Consider the following 18,433-nt stretch of genomic DNA (forward strand, 5'->3'; position numbering starts at 1 on the left):
AACAATAAATGAAATAAAGGTATTCATGTAAAATGTTAGTGGACTTAATTTCTTAGGGACCGCTGGAGATATTTCAGTAAATGTAATGTGTCCTGTACAGTGCCCACCCTCGTTAAATCCAGACGTCCGTCAGTATTAGACTAGGGAGGGATGTCAGTTCTAAATTGCATTCAATATTGACAACTGAAAATGTTAGGCTAATATTTCATTTTTACCACACTCAAGTGTTAAACCATATTGAATCTGAAATGTGGCAATCACTATATTTCTCGAAAATGTACGTTAAAGAGGTATAATCGTATAAAAATGAATATCAAACTCATCACGATCATACAAGTAAAAGTTGTACTTGATTTGCTGTTCTTTTCTCAACCTTAAAATGTAATTTTTTCCATCATACTAGGACAACATTTATAATGTGGATATTTTCTACTACTTAAACAAATTTTCTGCAGGATGGGCAAGCAATCCTGGAGAAATTTTTCTTGTCACGTTTCCCAAAACTCGCTAGAAATTACTTCACTTCAGTGAGGGGACTCCCCTTGATCGAAGAACCGTTAGGCATTTGGCAAGTGACGATTTTCCTTCCGGTAAAGAACTAAAAATTTAATCCGAACAAACACAGTGGGCTGGGGTAATGCTCGTGTGAGCGGAAACATTATTAAATTGACGCAGCGGGGTTTTTATGCACTTTATCCTGTCCTGTTAGGGGTGTTCTCGAGTATGAGAAAAGCACCCTCTCCCCTATTGTTCGCAAAATCTAATGAATTGTCGACCATTGTTACTTGTGTAGGAGCACTATACACGAGTGACAGAAATGGGCGCGATTTTCAACCAGTATTATATTACATGTCCTCCAAGAACAAAAACATTCAATTCCAGGACAATTTGTCTAAGTGCAAATTAACAAGGATTCACAAAAAATTGCCGTTTAAAGTGCATTACAAAGTTGGCGTTTGTTTTCTGTTAGATGACTTGCTAAGAATCCAACCAAAAATCACAAACATTATGTTTGTTAAAATTAGTTACCTATATTATTATGTACTTCAATAAAAAAATAGCTACATAGAAAAGTAACTGTTAACGTATAGGTGACCACAAATGTGGACTCAAAACACATATCCTAACAATACATGTCTTATCTAAAATTAATCGTAAACGTTGTATCAAAAACTGTCGTAGGTACTATTATTTTTCATCATTCATCAAGATGAAAATAATTAAAATTAATTAAGGTTTAATTAATCCAAGTTGAACCATCAGATACATATTTTATGTACCTAAGTACCATTGCTGGCCAATTGATTTGGTACGCTATGCTAATTATGTAAATCCCAAAAGTATAAAAAGACTGTAATTGATGTAAAAAAATAACAAGACAAAAAATAAATATGTAGTACATGTACTAACTACATACAATTCGTTAAAAATACCCTGAAACTTTGGGTGAATGAAACTTTCTATTTATGCCTGTTTAAATTTAATGAGAGTACATGTTAGATGAATGCCAGAAGTTAAATTGTCGCTCGCATGGTCTCGACTCTAGTAAAAATAAGTGAAAACTTTATTAACTGCTCTTCAGCGGTTTTAAAATCTTATGTCTACAGTAAACTAAATTGGAAAACTGGAATAGAGAAGAGAAATACACAATATTGTATAATATGAATTTTAAAATTCGTTGTTGTTGTTTTTCTACATTATTCTTTAATTTCTTCTTATTAGTACAATCTGACTAGGTACATACAGAGTGATCAACAAGAAAACAAATCAGGAGTGTTTATCTCATCTTTTGTTTTATCGAAACGTCTTAGCTTATTGCTTAAACTTTTCTCAAGGTTAACATCAACGACGTTGCTTTAAAACTGACGTCTCTTTGACATGTCACCGAAAAATCTGCTACCAGTGGCGTTGCGTTTGACAGTAAGGCAGGTAAATTGCTCATTGTTACGAATGTAAAATGTTGCTCTTGTTTATTTTATTAATTTTCTCCATTATCATAAAATGCACAACTATAATTCCAACGTTTAAAATTCATGAGGTATGATTTATTATAAAGTAGCGTTTGAGACCACAAATTGTCTACGCCCATGCATTGAACGCTTATTTGCATAGAATTCCGCTACGACATGACCGATAATTTGCAACGTCTGCTCTGATTTTCGTATAGGCGCCATATTAGGCATATAGTTGATTAAAAAAATATAAACATCCGTTTCCGTATTTAATTCTTAATTTCAAGTTAAATAAAAACAAAACATCTAGGTAATTGTAAGTGAGATTAACTTAAAAATCATTAAAACTAATCGAAAAGACTAGCGACTTGATAAGTGTTCAATCGTTAGTGACGACATAACGAAGAGGATATACAGCTGAACGGTTGCTATAACAACAATGTTACAAACACCCCGAAGCAAATGAAATACTTTACGTTCACAGGGTAAAAGTAAACATAGTTTCGGCGTTTATTCATTACCAACATTTCAAAAACTAGACAAAATGAAATTTAAAATATCGCTTGCTAAAAGTCCGTCACATAGTGCTCCAGTAACATGTGTTGGTTGGAGCAGCACCGAAGAAGTTTACTCTGCAGGGTGAGAACAGCTATTTAAAATATGACAAGAATCATTATCATTTTTTATATCCAGTGATGATAACCAAATATTATCATGGTCTGTATCCAACAATCAGTCTAGAAAAATAACGCAGTTAAATAAAGACTTGTTCCCAATCGACATGCAATTTTTGCCCAGAAGCAGTGGCACGTTGGGAAAGCACGGCGATTTAATATTAATAACGTCAGCTGATGGAAAATTTCATATAATGAATCGCTCGGGTAGAATAGAGAGAAGCGTCGACGCTCATAAAGGCGCTATTTTAGTGGGTCAATGGGGCAATGATGGTGCGGGCCTTTTAACGGCAGGAGAAGATGGTTGCATCAAGATCTGGTCTCGCAGTGGAATGTTGAGATCTATTGTAGTATCAAGTGATAATTCAGTTTACGGTGCCTGTTGGTCCCCCGACAGTCAAAGCATTGCTTATACACAAGGCAAACTCATTGTAATAAAACAACTAGCTCCTAATACCAAACCTTTAAGAGTAACGCTCAAATTCTTATCAGTTTAATGAGACCATATATTTCTGTGGTATTATTTTAGTGGAAGGCTCACGAAGAGTTAGTTCTGTGCCTAACATGGAGCCCTGCCTCTGAATTGATAGTCTCCGGTGGTGAAGACTGTCGGTACAGAGTGTGGGATAGCCAAGGGCGGCAATTATTTTCAAGTGGCTTGCACGATAATCACATTACATCTATAGCATGGGCACCAAATGGAGATCTTTTCGCAGTAGGCTCTTACAACACACTACGACTTTGTGACTACTCTGGGGTCGGTAAACGTAAATTTATCGTAAATCAAATTTTTATCATTGAACTTTCAGTGGTCAAGATGTCTCGAAAAACCCAATACTGGTTGTATCTATAAAATAGCATGGTCAGGCGACGGTACACAACTAGCTGGAGCATGTGCAAATGGTCACGTCTTCTTCGCCCACATTGTAGAAAGACATGTTCACTACATGAATTTTACTGCTACAGTCACCGAACGAAAAACGATCACGGTCAGGAATGTCACTGATGACACATTTGAACATCTCGAATTGGCCGAGAGAGTAATACAATTAGCCATGAAATATTTACACTTAGTGGTAACAACTCCTACCCAGTGTTATATTTACAACACGAACAACTGGAATACGCCAGGAATTTTCGATTTAAAAGATGGTTCTGTAATCTTGCTGTTACTGTCGGAAAAGTTAATATCGTACGTTTAACCACAAATTCAAAATTAATTTACATTATTTCAGACACATGCTGTTAGTGGAGAAAAGTACCGTAGGAATTTATAATTATCAAGGCAGACTTGTAGCTTCTCCCAGATGGCCCAACATGAGACTGGATTCTCTAAGAGCGTCGCAGATTAGTCTCTCTCCTGACACTTTAATAGTTAGAGATTCAACGGATCCTAAAAGTATTTTTATGATCATTAGGTAAAACCAAAACGATTAAGTTGATTCGTTTCAGTTTTGCACGTTATCGATTTGAATAACACCAGGTCCACTACGGAATCCATAACCACTATTCAACACTCGATGCCGATCATTCAAATTGCTCTGGATCAGTGGGGGCCCACACGTTCAAGAAATTTGGCGATGATGGATAAAGCTAGAGACTTGTACATAGTTTCAGTGAGAAGTAATAACAAAATATTTCGTAAACTTGGTGAGCAAAGCATCACACTTTGACTGTTGTTTTACTAATGTGACAAAATTTTAGGTAGAAAAACTGAGTCGTTTCAATGGAATACGGAAAGTAATATTATCGCTACTATTCAAGATACTCAACTAGTAGTTTGGTATTGTCCTACTGCAGCTTTTAATACGGGCCTGCTTAAGCTGTGTTCGATGCAATATGGTTCTCCTGAACTCGGACGTAATCCAAGAATTAGTGATTTTGTTGGTAATTCTGTTTCAATTCGACGTGCGGATGGCTCTTTAATCAATATCCCAATATCTCCATTCCCTTCGATATTGCACAAGTTAGTCGATAGTTTCTTTTTTGTTGATACAGAAATTAGGTATTCTTTTCATACGAGTCGAGTAAACTCTCTTTTAGATACATTCAAGATAACAAATGGACAGACGCCTTAAATTTATGCAGGTCAACTAAAGAACACACTTTGTGGGCATGTCTGGCTGTATTAACAATTCAATCTAGTGCCGATGTTATTGACATAGCGGAAGAAGCTTTTGCCAATATTAACCACTACGAAAAAGTATTTTACATTCAATATGTAAAAGTAAATATTCATCGATCAAACGATTTAAAAAAAATAATTACGACTGATCCACATTCAATAATAATTTCCATTTTAGACGTTATCTTCTAAACCAAAACAAAAAGCTGCTATAGCACTCCTCGGAGGAGCATTGCAAGAAGCCGAATCAATTCTGCTACACAATGGAATGGTTTTTCAAGCAATTTATAACAATATACAAATGCACAATTGGTCTCGGTAAGAATTTATTCTTTGCGCTATAAGATGATATTAGAATCCGATATCTTAATGTGCCGTACCAAAAACTAAGAGCACAAGTGTTAAAAGGTTCCCTTTTTGACGAAATTTTACAAGTAGCTAGGTAAAACTTGTGTTTGTGTTCCACTATGAAATGCAAATATCTTTTATCACTTCCCAACGAATTAAAATATGTTATTCGAAAAAAGTGAAACGTGCAATTTCATTTATTTTATCCGGCATGTTAGATGTTATTATAGTCCTCATACAAAACATTTTTAGAGCTTTAGAGTTGGCTACAAAACACAAGACACACGTCGATACAGTCTTGTACATGCGACAACAGTATTTGGACACCTTAGGCAAACCAGAAAACAACAGTAAATTCTTAATTATGAAAGAAAATGTAAGTTTTTCGCTAATTAAATCCACTGTTTTATTCTATAATTTCAGATGCAGCTTGACGAAGCCAAAATACAACAAAAAATTGAAATAGAAATGCAAAAATAAACATAACAGGTGAAGATGTATTTTTAATCCTGATATTTCTGCAATAATTACACCTCGTTTATAGCCTGATTGAGTATATTAAAAATGTATAAATATATTTACAATAAACGAACATTGGGTAACCTTAAAATTAAACATATTTTTGTTTGACATGACGTTCTGGTTCAAGTATGTTGAGAAAACAAGATGGGACAACAGCACACCCGGTTCTCCTAATCCTTATGTTGCCACTAATAGAAATGTAAGACATAAAATGAGAGGAGATAAAATTCTTGGTACAAAAATACAGATATATACAGGTACAGGTATATCAGAAATAGGTCCAATAATTTTAACTGGTAACAGAACTCGTGAAATATAACATTACTTAATTAAGTAACATTTTTGCAAATTCTCAAAATTATTTTGTCATTTTACCCCCCTTTCATTTCACAAGCCGTTTATGTACCATCTCTGTATTTATTAAAATACATTTTTCATTTCATTTAGAAAAAATCCACTGTATAAAATAATGAATTACCTAAGCAGTGAGAAGTAAAAAGTTGTTCGGTTCCTAACCGATTTCCATTGTTTTTTCTTAACTGCAACTGAAAAAAGCGATTCGATAATGCCATCGTTCAGTCGTTGTCTTGCCGGTGTCGGTGATTTGCGTTAATTTACGGGAGCAATAATTTACCGATATTGTATTCGAATATGGACAAGCCGGTCAAAACGCGGTCCAAGCCCGACACATTTATCAAAAACAGTGTCCTAATCGTCGAATACCCCGAGATCGTGGTGGAGAACGTCCTCGTCGTGTTGCAAATATGGAGGAAGATATTTCGAGCAGCGTCGAGGACCAATAAGGTAGGTGGCAGTTCTAGAAGACTTGCGGTACATTTCACATAGTGGGTACTATTTGGCGAATATTAAAGATGCAACAATTACAACATTACAGCTCATCAAACCTTTTGCTCATAATAGGAACATATTCTTTTACATTTTAAATTAGTTTATTAAACCTTACAGCAAAAAAAAAACATTTCAATTCAATTCAATCTTCTCACAGCTCAGAAGTGCTAAACAATCCTCATAATGGCCTTTTCTTAATGGATCCAATTTAATTAACTGCTTATAATACTGCCCATATTTATCAGGGGAACATTGATCACTCAATGTTAAACTTCCTGTCAGCCAACACTTGGCCATTATAAGCCCTATATAAAAAAAATATATAATTACTATTTAGCAGCAAAATATATAGATATTTATTACATTTACAGTCAGGTTCTAATTCTTCCAATTGTTCCAAAGCATCCAATAACTCTTGTTTTTGGTCTTTGTTAACATTTTCATTGCTCAAAACCCATCTTAAATAAAACCATGCACTTGTATCAATTGGATCTGTAAATATGGCATTTTGTACCAACTTCAATTCATTAGCCACATTTTCTTGGTTTGTTAAAATTTGCAAAGTACTCCTATAATGCCAAGAAGAATAATTTGAAAAATTGATATTAATGCGCTCTGTTGAAAATGCTATTTCATTTGCCAAACTTATACCAATTTTATTGACCAGAGAACGTCTAAAGTCCCAACAGTGAACTATAAATATCAACAATATATCAATACATTTGCAATTTATTATAACTGTAATACCCACAGTTTCTATCATCCACAGCTAAATATTTATTACACAGATCAAATTCATGCTGCCAGTTAGGTTTAGGGTGATGGTTTAAAATCCAATAGCGATGATGCCAAGAACCATATGATTTTGGATTAGAAAGAAGGCACTGTTCTGTCAATCTCAACTCATTTTCGCAAAAATTTATCAGTTTTTCTTCATCATCAATTTCATTATTTTGGCTAAAAGAAAAATGAGCATCCTGTGTTTGTATTATATTTAAGTTACCTTTCTTTTATTTCCATCAATGTAACTTCTTTACGGTAGTTCCAAAGTGTGTATATATCAGGATTAACTACAAGTAGTTGAGCACTTAAAACTAACGAGGACTGGTCATACGTGTCTTTGTTTCTAGTTGAAAGTATCTGTTTCATTCCCATACGATAAGCAGCTAACTTTTTTTGTTGCTCTTTATGTTTCTGTAACTTTTGCTCTTCACTAGTTCGTACTTTGATCCTACCGTGCTACAAAAATGCAATACATTATCAAATGAAATATTAACGGAAAAAGCTTACCATTTTATTAAAGGAAAAATATAATTTGTATTTTATATTTATGTTGCCTGAAGGCTGAACCACGGCACCGCTTAACTGTCAAAATGTCAAATTAAGGCAATTTTCGATCGCTCCTAACCTCAAAATATTATTATATTGTTAATGATTTGTGCAAATTTCAAACACGCGTCACATGCAAAGAAAAACATTTTTTCATTTACCTCTAATTCCTGTTTTTCTAAATTTTCGGCCAATTTTAGAATACTATATTACTTGAGATCATTTTGCGTAGGTTCGCTCTCAAATTGATTATTTCAAAAATTATTCGTTTAAAAACTCGTACTTAAAACATTATTTATTTATGACCAACCAACAATGACAAATTTGCAAAGCGCGTGAGATAAAGACAAAACAAAACTACAACCACAATGTTAGGTTTTGGGTGAAAGCAGAAAAAAATCCAGCGGCTCTCGCCTGTATGGCAAAATACGCCAGAGAATTGCAAAATTGTAAATTCAGTGAAAACACTATGGTCCGATCTAATAATGTTTATCAATTATATTACTCTTAAAAGTCCAATCTCGGTTCAAAGAGTCATTAGGAAAAAAGTACAATAGATTTTACAAAAAAAAAATTGGTAATAAACCGTGTTATAACAACATGCATTTGCGCGTTGCATATAAAGAATATTTTTTTTTGCATATTGATTATGAAAGTTGACTTTTTTTTAACGAAAAATCGTAATGAAAGTAGTAGGTATTTTTTGGATTATTTTTGTTTGTTCGACACTGTCAGAATTTGAGAACTTTTTCCTGTGTGAGCGGATTTTGATAAATGTCACAATTTGTCAAAATGAAACGTCAAGCTAATTTTATAGATTTTAAGCGATTTGGAGTCTTTAAGGGGCTCGTCGAACAAAAAAACGTTGTATTCAACTCGTTCTTGTGTAAATTGGGCATTTTTTTGGCACTCGTGGGCCTTTAAAACGCTCGTTTTACTCGCGTTTTAAACTAGCCCACTCATGTCAAAAAAGTCCAATTTACACAAGAACTCGTTAAATAAACTACTATTATTTAATTCATTGTCATGGATTTCTGTTTTTTCTATTTTGCATAACAATATGCAAAAAAAATGTCGTGTACAATACGTTATGAAAGTCTCTTTTTTTCACTCATTTGCTTGATTCAAACTGCAAGTTCATGAAAAAAGTATGACTTTCATAACTAGGTAGTTGTACAATATAATGTATGTACACTTGGCTTCAAAAAAAAACGGGAACTGAAATTTGACCTAATGTGAATTGGAAATTTAATTTGTCAATTTATGTCAATTTGTGTCTGTTTGACAGTAGTATTTCCTGTATTTCTGACACATAAGTGCAGTTTTTTAACCTAAATTCTAAAAAGCCGTTTCAAACTATAAAAATTTAATAAAATCTGACGGAACTTTTTCTGACAGTTCCCGTTTTTTTTGAAGCCAACCGTATGTACTATGTATTTGTCCTCAACAGCAAATATATTGAAAAATGAAAAAGTGAATATTACACATTATGCGTTACAGTAAAATTGTTTCTGTTTCGTTCGCGAATTCGTGATTGCACAATGTCAAAACGAATCGGAACGGAAATCGCAAAGTGGATAAATAGATTCTTTCTTTCCTTTTATGATCGTTCTACACATTAACCTTACCAGGAGTGTTTCAATATTTTCTTCACTACCTATATAAAAACAGGGAAAACAAAGGCTAAGAAAAAAGTTTCATTGGATTTAAATAATACTCATGTTCAGTAGAAAAATCTTTCTTTGACAGACAGTAAATTAACTGTACTATATCACAGTTATTTTACAATACTTAATATTAAAACAGAGGCAACAAACCAAAATAACGTGGACATAATTTCATTGTTTTAGACTAGTGAATTTATAACTGTGGGAGGTGTAACAGTTTACACTTTAATGACCAATAAACAAAGTTAAAGTAATTTCAATTCAACGTCTTCCTTGCTTGTGTACAGTATAAAAAAAAACTGTCAACAGGCCATCAAGCCATGTTCCGTTAAAAAATGAATCACATATTCACAATACGCACGTCACACGAATTACTGTACCTTCTTTACCAGTCTTAAATTACCACTCCCAAACTACAGAACAACTAGTCTTAAATATGAAAATGTTGTTCAAATTATTTCAAATATAAAAATATTTTAAAACTTACGGCAGTACCGAAATATCGTTTTAAAAAAATCTACTTATTAAAGTTCGCAGCAATTCTGGTTCTCCTATGACGTCCTGCTTTTCTTTCTTTTGTGTCAACTCCTTGAGCCTGTGAACACGTTAAATGACTTAATCCGGTTTAATACATAAATGGATTGAACTATACCTTAGACATGCCTTCTCCCCGTGTTGTCTTCGTTAGATTTCCGTTTTCCTGCTTTGAACAAACAGATTTATCACTCTGATTCTTGCTGTTACTTACTGTCCTATTCACATGCCCTTGTTTCTTCTTTAACGCTTGAAGAGGCACAAAATTATGTGAATTCGCACTTGTACTGTCTTTTGAGATTTGCTGAACTTCATTATTTTTACTGAAATTAGGCCCTGAATGTTTTCTATTATATTCCATTAAATTAACGGTTATCCTCGGACGTTGACTGTGGCCAGGATGTTTCATCTAATAAAATTAATGGATGCTGGTGTGACAATTTTACATATTTCAGAACATACTAACCTGATACGATGTATTTACATAAACATTAGATTGCATTTTATTTTGTAAGTGTCGTTCTTGCATCCACTTAGTTGGCGGTACGGGAAACTCCGATGGAAGTCTTTGTGTGAACTATTTAAACATTAATTATACACTTAAACATAATATATTCAAAGAAACAACTCACATTTTTGAGCATATTAAAGGCATCTAAAGCCACATTTTCACTGGCTTCTTCTCGAGATTTTGCGGGTCTTCCAGTAATAATTTCACCGTTGGGCAAGACGACTTGTGCGGAAACTTCAGTACCACCATCCAGATATGTATATCTCGGACAACCCAGTAAGTTTGACTGATAGTAACTCAATAATCGAGCAGTGGCACTGGTACTCTAAACACAATTTCAAATTAACTCAAAATAATTTACATATTCAAAATAATATGATAACTAAAAACAGTTAAGAAACGTTTTTTTTTTTCTAGAAAAATACATTTCTCTTCCAACAACATTTCCCAAACTATTTGCACTACATACACTACATTCCCAAACACTTACGGGAGTTTGTTGGTTTTTATCATAAGCAACTGCACAATTTCGCACCACTTCATTGGGTGGTACCGGGATTTGTTCTTGATTGTTAGGAACACCTTTGAAGATTCGAATCACTTCCTTTGGTGGAGGTACATTTGGCTTACATTTCGTAGAAGTGCCTACGTTATTTTCAATGTTTAATATTCGTTTTAAGAAATCTGTGTCGACTTCTGTTTTTGCCTAAAATAATATTGTTATCGTACAAGATTTCTTGAAAAAAAATCACTCACTTTTGAATGTGACGGCTTTTGGGCGGCATTAGACAATCCCTTTGTTGTCTGCTTACTCTGTACATTAACTTCCGAGTTTTTCTACAAAATGTTTTATCTTTAACAAGTTATAACAACCTCTAGTGTGACTTACTCGCATTCCCACATTCTCTTTGCTGAATTTCGGCTCAAATGTATTCGTAAAATCGGTTAAGTAGTAGAATGAATTTTTCGATTTATTTTGATCATAATGAGTTGAATTCATATTGGGTTGTGTTCTCACCGGATACTGATTTCCAGTATGTGCATAAATATTTTTGTTATGAGATGACACATTTAAGTTTGCTTGTACTTTATTAAACGATGCGAAAGCGGAATTTTGTTGTCTTGTGTTAACGTTTCCATTATTATTAGAACTGACATTAAAATTGTTTGCATGGCGCCTTTCTCTAGCCAGTGCTAGTAACGCCCCTACGGAAAAATAAAATAGAAAAACAAGAAATCATAACCAAAGATGAAATACCTGGCACCCCCGTTTTTTGTTCCATCTGTCTCTTCCCGAAAGTTAAATTTATAAAAGATGTCTTTGGTAAACGATAACCTCTGTGCTCAGAACAATTCAATGCCATGCCCCCAGTAAATATTTTATCAAAAACAATATCAAACATTTCATCGTCGTCTTTAAGAAGATTGGATGATTTATGGACTGCAATAACTGTCCCCTTCAGTCCTAACGGTACCGTAAATCCTTCTCTCACATTAACAATGCGATCAAACACTTTGGTTTTGGCCAAAAAATCCGGAGGTAAGTTGTCCATTTGGATTTCAGGCTACAGTATACATATATAAATTTTTGTATTGCACCAGAAAGCATAGTTACTGTTAACGAGAAGAGAAAAAAAACCCGGTTCATTAATACTCTTACCTTAAACAATAAATGCGGCTTAATATTCATGGTAATATTTTTAGGTGATTCTTGCATTTGATCTAATGTTTTTTCAATTTCCGCAATAACTTCTGGTTCTAAAAGCATGCTGCCACAAACTCTCCTTTCAATATTATGTATGGGTAATGTCTTTAACCAAGTTTGAATGCTTTTGACTTTTTCTTCCGACCTAAAAATATTTTCAATTTTATAATTACCCATTTCAACTTAAACAATAAAAATTTGAGAATGCATCTTTTCAATCAAAAACTAACTTCAACAAGACTGACTGACTAAAAACATGCTCTTTTTGATAGTACGTCATTTTTAGATAGCGACATTAAGTAGAGTTACACTTACTGGGTTCCAAATAATTCGTCGGCAATAATATCATCCGCGTTAGAAGTAGACAAATAGATAAACACTTCCGGAAACTTCTCAATATATTCTCTAACGAGAGCTACAGCTTTTTTAGTGTAAAACCACGTATTGTCAATTTTTTTCGTGTAACCAGGTGTTTCCTGATTTTTCTTGTTAAATTTTAAATCCAAACCAATGTTCACTGTTTTCGGTAAACCTTCTGACGACCTCGTTGAAATAAATAGAGATCCAGTTATTCTTGAAAATACATAATTTGATAAAGTTAACTGACTTGCACAGTTTGTTAGATTCAGGTAACTATTTTTTAATTTTTCGTCAATTTTTTGAGCTGCAGAAAAGTCAGGTTCGTCAACAACAACTAACGACACTTTTAACTGATTATTCTTCAGTGATTCTTTGCTGTCCATAATCTTAAAGTCACATTATGAAGAAAATTTTAATAAACGTAAAAATATGCATATTACAGTTCCTTGCGATCCATAATAAGGATTTGTAAGTGAAAAGCATAAGCTACCCATTGGAAATACGTCGGAAACATCTGCGTATGCTGAATGACATTCATCGTACACGGCTATATCATGAACAATACTCTGCAAAGGATAATTTGATATTATCGATGAAAACTGTTTTTCCAATGTTATTCTTCTATTTGATGTAAAAACATATTTCCGACCTATCATAGTTTGTACGTGTACTAAAATTTCAGTTTGACCAAAATCTATACCTAGACGCTCTCTGTAACTATAATAATCATGTGAAATATGCAAAACAAAGTAAAATAAAAACTTACTGTCGTGTTATACCTTCTAATTCACTATCAAATAATGAAGCTAAATTTCCGGTCCTCTCTTCTTTATAAAATTTTTTAATTTCATCATTAGAATTAATATATTTCTCTTTTTTATTAGAAATCGCAACAACTCTGAAAGGTATTATGAAAATGTACACGTGTAATTACTTGCAAAGTAAATTTGACTTACTTAGCCTCAACCAAATGAGGCCATGCCACCCATATAGTTTTTCCTAATAAATCAAGCGGAATAGAGTCGCCAAAGTATAATTCGTTTGGCAAAATTTTCAGTATCAGGTTTTCATTCCTGCTAGGTGTTTCAAATACTTTAACTCTTGATTTTTTTAGTTTACTTTCATATTTCAGATGTTTTAGAGTTGGAAAACCGGGATAAAATACATCAAAGCGTGCTCCAGGATAAGCTCCTTTTACTAATTTTTCCTTAGGAACTCTAAGGTCCTCGACATTAATTGAAGTACAACGCGCCTGATTTCTGACAATATTGGGAAAATAATCTGGAGCGTTATAAACTCCTAAATCGTCTTCAACATATTCGTAGACCAACATTGGTCCGTGGGTATTTCGTTTTATTTCTTCTAGTGTTAACAGTTCATTGCAAGGTTGCATAGCTTCTAGAAGAACGTTTTCATCAATAAAAGGCACTAAAACAACAGCTTCCCATTCCTGGCGTTTTCCATTTAAATCTGTCTGAAATTCTTCTGGGTAGTACGCCTTTATCAGTGAATTATCATCAGTCATCAAATCGTGGTAGCATTTTGGCAAAAAAATTTTACTGGCGGTTGGAAGAACAGCTAGTAATTGTTCGTATGGTTTAAATGGCTTTCCAAGTTCAAATTCAATCTTCAAATCCGAAAAACCTTTAATGTCAGAAATATAAGGTGAATAATGATGTGGGTAAAACCATGACCAAGAGCACACTCCGTTATAATAATAATTTAAATTCCACTGAATTGCACGAACGTAACCTTCCGCTTGTTCCCGCATAACTTCTCTGAAATTACATTCCGTCAAATTTTTTTTATTACAAAATTAATATTATTACGGTGTAACTTTTTGGTATTCCAATTTATTTCTGTAATATTCATCTTTAAACGTTTTAAATGCTTCATCTTCACTGGAAGTGCTCTTTTTGTCTGATTCTCCTTCAGAAGATACATCCTAGTATAACTATAAATAATAAATTGCCTACACGATATATGTAAACATACCAATTCGTCAGTCAACTGAATCAGCTCAGCCAAAGCAGGATCTTGGCAACGAGTTGTTTCTTCATTTTCATTTTGGATTATCTTGGACTTAAAAAAATAATTTCAATGAAGATCAAATCATTAATCGTTAACTAAACAAAATACATATTAATGCTAATGATCCTTTGACATTTCTACTGAAATTTGAAAACCTCTGAAATTATTAGATTTCTCTAGGTTTAGAAAGGCTTGTGCTGTTCACAAAGATATATACATACCGGGACATTTTTTTAACTCTGAACATAGTCCATACTTATTCCCTATGTTCAATTTTAAAAAACACATATCAATGCATTGTGAGTTGCTATGCAACCAACTATACCGAACACCAGAGATTTTGAAATAATGTTACAAATTGTTCCGATTGATGGAATTGGTCTAACATGTGTTGCATTGGAAATGTCACGCACATTTCTAATGCTCTGATTGGCATGGAATAACTGCATTATGTGTATTTATTCTTCAAACAATTTGACCATTTTGTTAAACTGTCAAGTAGTTATTTTCGTTACCTTGGTTACGTGATTACATACATGCATTGACCTGTGTTTTTTAAAACTGAACATAGGGAATAAGTATGGCCTATGTTCAATGTTAAAAAAATATCCCGGTACATGCCGTTCACGATTATTTTAAACACGCAGGAGGCCGCGATATTTTTTTGTTAGATTGGCGTCAGGTCCTGTCCTATGACGTTTCGTTTTTAAATATTCGCATTGTTGTCAATTCCGTCATTAATTTAGTTAATAAGAATTTACCCCGAACTGCCCTACAAATATGTATGTTTCATATCAATTACAATTTTACGATTATTGTTCCTAATGCGTTCAATTATTTAAAAAATGTAACTACTTGGGAGCAGTGTTCGGTTGAATTATAACCTTAAATAGATTTATCAAGACAAATCACAATACTGCCAACTAAAATGTCAGATTTTCATAGATAGTCCGAATTTGAAGTAATCGTGAATGGTTTATATATGAATTCTCTTTTACTGTATTGTATTAAGTTTGAAAATACTTGAAGAAAATAACGCATTGTGATCGAGTACGATAAAACGAAAAACAAAAATATCGTCCGTTAAAAAGTGACAACACATAACGACTATTGTCACTTCTTAATGTTAGTCGACGATATAGTCATTTTGTTCCTGAAGCAAAATAGCTTCCGTCTGAAATATTTAATTTGCATTGATTTATTCTCTTTCTCATTTTAACAGTTAGGTAGTTGTTTACATTTTGAAATCTGTTTTCAATCCTATAATTCATCAGACTAATTTTTTTTGAGACTTGTAGATCACAATAAAAAAAGTCAAATAGGATATTTTCTTTACAAAATCTCATTACATAATTCCAAAGATATTTAATATAATGGTAACTACATCGCGCGATCAAGAAAATTTGTTATCGAATCAGCCTAGGAAATATCCGGGATTGAACACCATCGATAATTATTATCAAATAAAATCAAATAAACAAAAAATGGACTGCCTGCAATATTTTGTACTTTTCCTAGAATTTTTTCACACAAAGCATTTTTTGTTCAGCTTTACTCCTATTTTATAACTTCAAATGAAAGTTAACTGGGGCCAATCCAAACCTGTCATAATTTAATAATAGTAATATATTTTGCAATAAGTGCGGGAAGTTGTCTATTCCCCAGGAGAGCAGAAGTTGAGCGCACGAACGAAGTGTTGTTGCTCGAGTGGGCAATAGACACCCGCACGAATTACACATAGTATTTTTTATTACGAAACTTTTTTTTTTATTACGATAATTTAAAAAAATCTCGTAGTAGGTACACACGTCGTTTTAGTGTTTTTTTTAAATTATTAATTGAACAAAAAATCGAGAGATGGCTCTAGCATCGATTTGCGTGTTCAACAAAACAAAATAATACTTGTTTTAGCCACTAAATTATATTTTTTCAATTGTTCTATTCAGTATTTTGAAAATATGATTTTGATAAAAAACATTTTCCTAATTAAAGAAACAAAAATCTTACCTGGACTGGAGTATGTGCCACTTGCTTCCTTCCTGTTTTCATTTTCATATATAAAAGATCATCTTGAGTTTCCACAAAATTCTTCATATCAATATCTGCAAGCTTTTTCATAAATTTTTCAAATCTCTCCAAGTTTAAAGTTCCTGCTTCATTAACATAACCTACAGATAAATCATTATAAAGTGTGATCTCTTGATATAAGTATAACAGTATACCATCCAATGTTGGTAAAACTTCCATGTAAGCCTCATATAAAACAGGTAATGCCCCATTTGCTATATGCAAATTAGGTAAATTAGGAATAAAGTCATTACCCACAAGAAAACCCATAAGAATCTAAAAGAAAATTGTCATATTCAATAATTACTACACTGCATAATCATACCCAATCATCAATTATTTTTTCAATATCAAATGATACTTTATCTGATTCTTTTAATTTCTCCTTGAGAGGTGCAAATTCTAATTCTAAATATTCGCGCATCAAAGATAAGTGTAATAAATAAAATCGAATTTCTTCAGGTACATTACTACGTTTTGATTTTTTACCAAATTTAACCTAAAATTAATGAAATTTTAATTTAATACTACCACATAAATTATATAATTACTTCTTCTCTTAGCAAAGAAAAGTGAGGGTCATGAGTACATAATCCTAACATAATGAGATCAGCATCCAGTCCATAAAGACAATGTCTAGTGTTTGGATCATAACCTGGCTGTGATCGAATATACCTAATATAATCCATAATCTTATGTTCTCCTTCACCAGGTGTTTCATGACCTGATAAAATTATTTTACATTTCTTCCACATTTTGTCTGTAGAAATTTTATGCACAACAAAATATTTCAGTTGGTCATGAAGTCTAGCCATAAATTCTGTGCCAGGTGTTATACAGTTTGAATCAAAACGTTCACCTTCTGGCAACTTTTCGCCTTTTCTCATGGCTTCCATCTGTAATTTTTCTGCATCTTTAGCTGACCTAAATCGGCGTCCTCTTTGCTGATTCATTTTAGCCCTTGGTGCAACTCCATCAACAGCCATAAAAAAAACTTTCTGTGGCTTAATCATGCGAAATAAAACCTCTATGTAGTGAAATATGTCAGCAAAAATTTTCTCTTCTGTAATTCGAAAGTGAGGATTGTTGTCATCTGGATGTGAGCACATATGGATAATTCCATTCATGTCCAAGTACAGGTTATCAAAAACTGGTATCTATAAATAACCACTACACAACTGTGTACCATTGTTTTCATATTTACCTGATACTCCTTAACAAACTCACTCAAACAAGGATACCGTTCACTTATATACCTAAAAAATTTTGGGACGCCCATGATTGACTTGTTTGTCCTGCTGTTCCTGCCTGTAGATAAAATATAGTTCGACAGTAACACTTAAAAATATATTTAGAAAAACAGATCTCGGATAAAAAAAGGTGATGTCATATATGCAAACAGACTGATAACTGACAATGTGGAAATAACACTATCATACACACGTAAAACATTTGATTACTTATGTAAGGAAAACATTGAGAGGAAAATGGCGGTCCAGTGTTACCAACTCTGAGTCGTTAGTCCGCATCTAAAATTTCCACTACAAGTCGCAAAACGTACAGTCGCGGACAGAAAAAAGTAGGGCAAATCTTTTTCACTAATCTAAGAGAATTCGAACTTTTAGCGAAATAACGTTTTTCATGTTGTGCGTAAATAAGTAGAATTTTCAAAAGTAATATTTAATGCCTAAGGTTGGTTACTATGGATTGAGAGATTAAGTAGGGATTTAAAAGTCAACTAAATATGCCGCCGGAAATT

General features: G+C 33.2%; 3 protein-coding genes across 6 annotated transcripts; 1 reads left to right on the forward strand and 2 right to left on the reverse strand.

Moving 5' to 3' along the window:
• Positions 1 to 2,365: 2,365 nt before the first annotated feature.
• Positions 2,366 to 5,703, forward strand: Oseg5 (intraflagellar transport protein Oseg5). Its single transcript, XM_069046632.1, has 11 exons — positions 2,366 to 2,591; positions 2,646 to 3,096; positions 3,156 to 3,383; positions 3,436 to 3,809; positions 3,862 to 4,025; positions 4,079 to 4,276; positions 4,331 to 4,592; positions 4,670 to 4,853; positions 4,930 to 5,069; positions 5,352 to 5,475; positions 5,523 to 5,703. Exons 1-11 carry the CDS (start codon positions 2,497 to 2,499, stop codon positions 5,577 to 5,579), a joined length of 2,277 nt encoding a protein of 758 aa, XP_068902733.1. The 5' UTR covers positions 2,366 to 2,496; the 3' UTR covers positions 5,580 to 5,703.
• Positions 5,704 to 6,549: 846 nt separating this feature from the next.
• Positions 6,550 to 8,114, reverse strand: RabGGTa (Rab geranylgeranyltransferase subunit alpha). Of its 3 annotated transcripts, none has more exons than XM_069046633.1 (6): positions 7,961 to 8,114; positions 7,761 to 7,873; positions 7,474 to 7,709; positions 7,222 to 7,427; positions 6,834 to 7,163; positions 6,550 to 6,775 (listed from the first exon to the last, which is right to left on the reverse strand). In XM_069046633.1, the coding sequence occupies exons 2-6, from the start codon at positions 7,761 to 7,763 to the stop codon at positions 6,603 to 6,605; spliced, it is 948 nt and encodes a 315-aa protein (XP_068902734.1). In that variant the 5' UTR covers positions 7,764 to 7,873; positions 7,961 to 8,114; the 3' UTR covers positions 6,550 to 6,602. The 3 variants fall into 3 exon arrangements, with proteins under 3 accessions (XP_068902734.1, XP_068902735.1, XP_068902736.1); XM_069046634.1 differs by having other exon boundaries at positions 7,761 to 7,878; positions 7,961 to 8,109; XM_069046635.1 differs by having other exon boundaries at positions 7,761 to 7,835; positions 7,961 to 8,106.
• Positions 8,115 to 9,521: 1,407 nt separating this feature from the next.
• pcm (pacman) lies at positions 9,522 to 18,192 on the reverse strand. Of its 2 annotated transcripts, XM_069046631.1 has the most exons (20): positions 17,879 to 18,187; positions 17,226 to 17,831; positions 17,000 to 17,173; positions 16,830 to 16,950; positions 16,615 to 16,775; positions 14,572 to 14,658; positions 14,406 to 14,521; positions 13,533 to 14,354; positions 13,343 to 13,474; positions 13,017 to 13,293; positions 12,532 to 12,962; positions 12,172 to 12,361; positions 11,770 to 12,076; positions 11,401 to 11,717; positions 11,268 to 11,348; positions 11,002 to 11,217; positions 10,633 to 10,836; positions 10,467 to 10,577; positions 10,119 to 10,409; positions 9,522 to 10,061 (listed from the first exon to the last, which is right to left on the reverse strand). In XM_069046631.1, the coding sequence occupies exons 1-20, from the start codon at positions 17,951 to 17,953 to the stop codon at positions 9,984 to 9,986; spliced, it is 4,797 nt and encodes a 1,598-aa protein (XP_068902732.1). In that variant the 5' UTR covers positions 17,954 to 18,187; the 3' UTR covers positions 9,522 to 9,983. The 2 variants fall into 2 exon arrangements, 1 of the variants encoding a protein (XP_068902732.1); XR_011159525.1 differs by lacking the exons at positions 9,522 to 10,061; positions 10,119 to 10,409; positions 10,467 to 10,577; positions 10,633 to 10,836 and having other exon boundaries at positions 11,076 to 11,217; positions 11,268 to 11,364; positions 17,879 to 18,192.
• Positions 18,193 to 18,433: the final 241 nt, after the last annotated feature.

The sequence above is a fragment of the Tenebrio molitor genome, chromosome 5 (genome assembly GCF_963966145.1).
Source record: "Tenebrio molitor chromosome 5, icTenMoli1.1, whole genome shotgun sequence".
NCBI classification, from domain to species: Eukaryota; Metazoa; Arthropoda; class Insecta; order Coleoptera; family Tenebrionidae; genus Tenebrio; species Tenebrio molitor.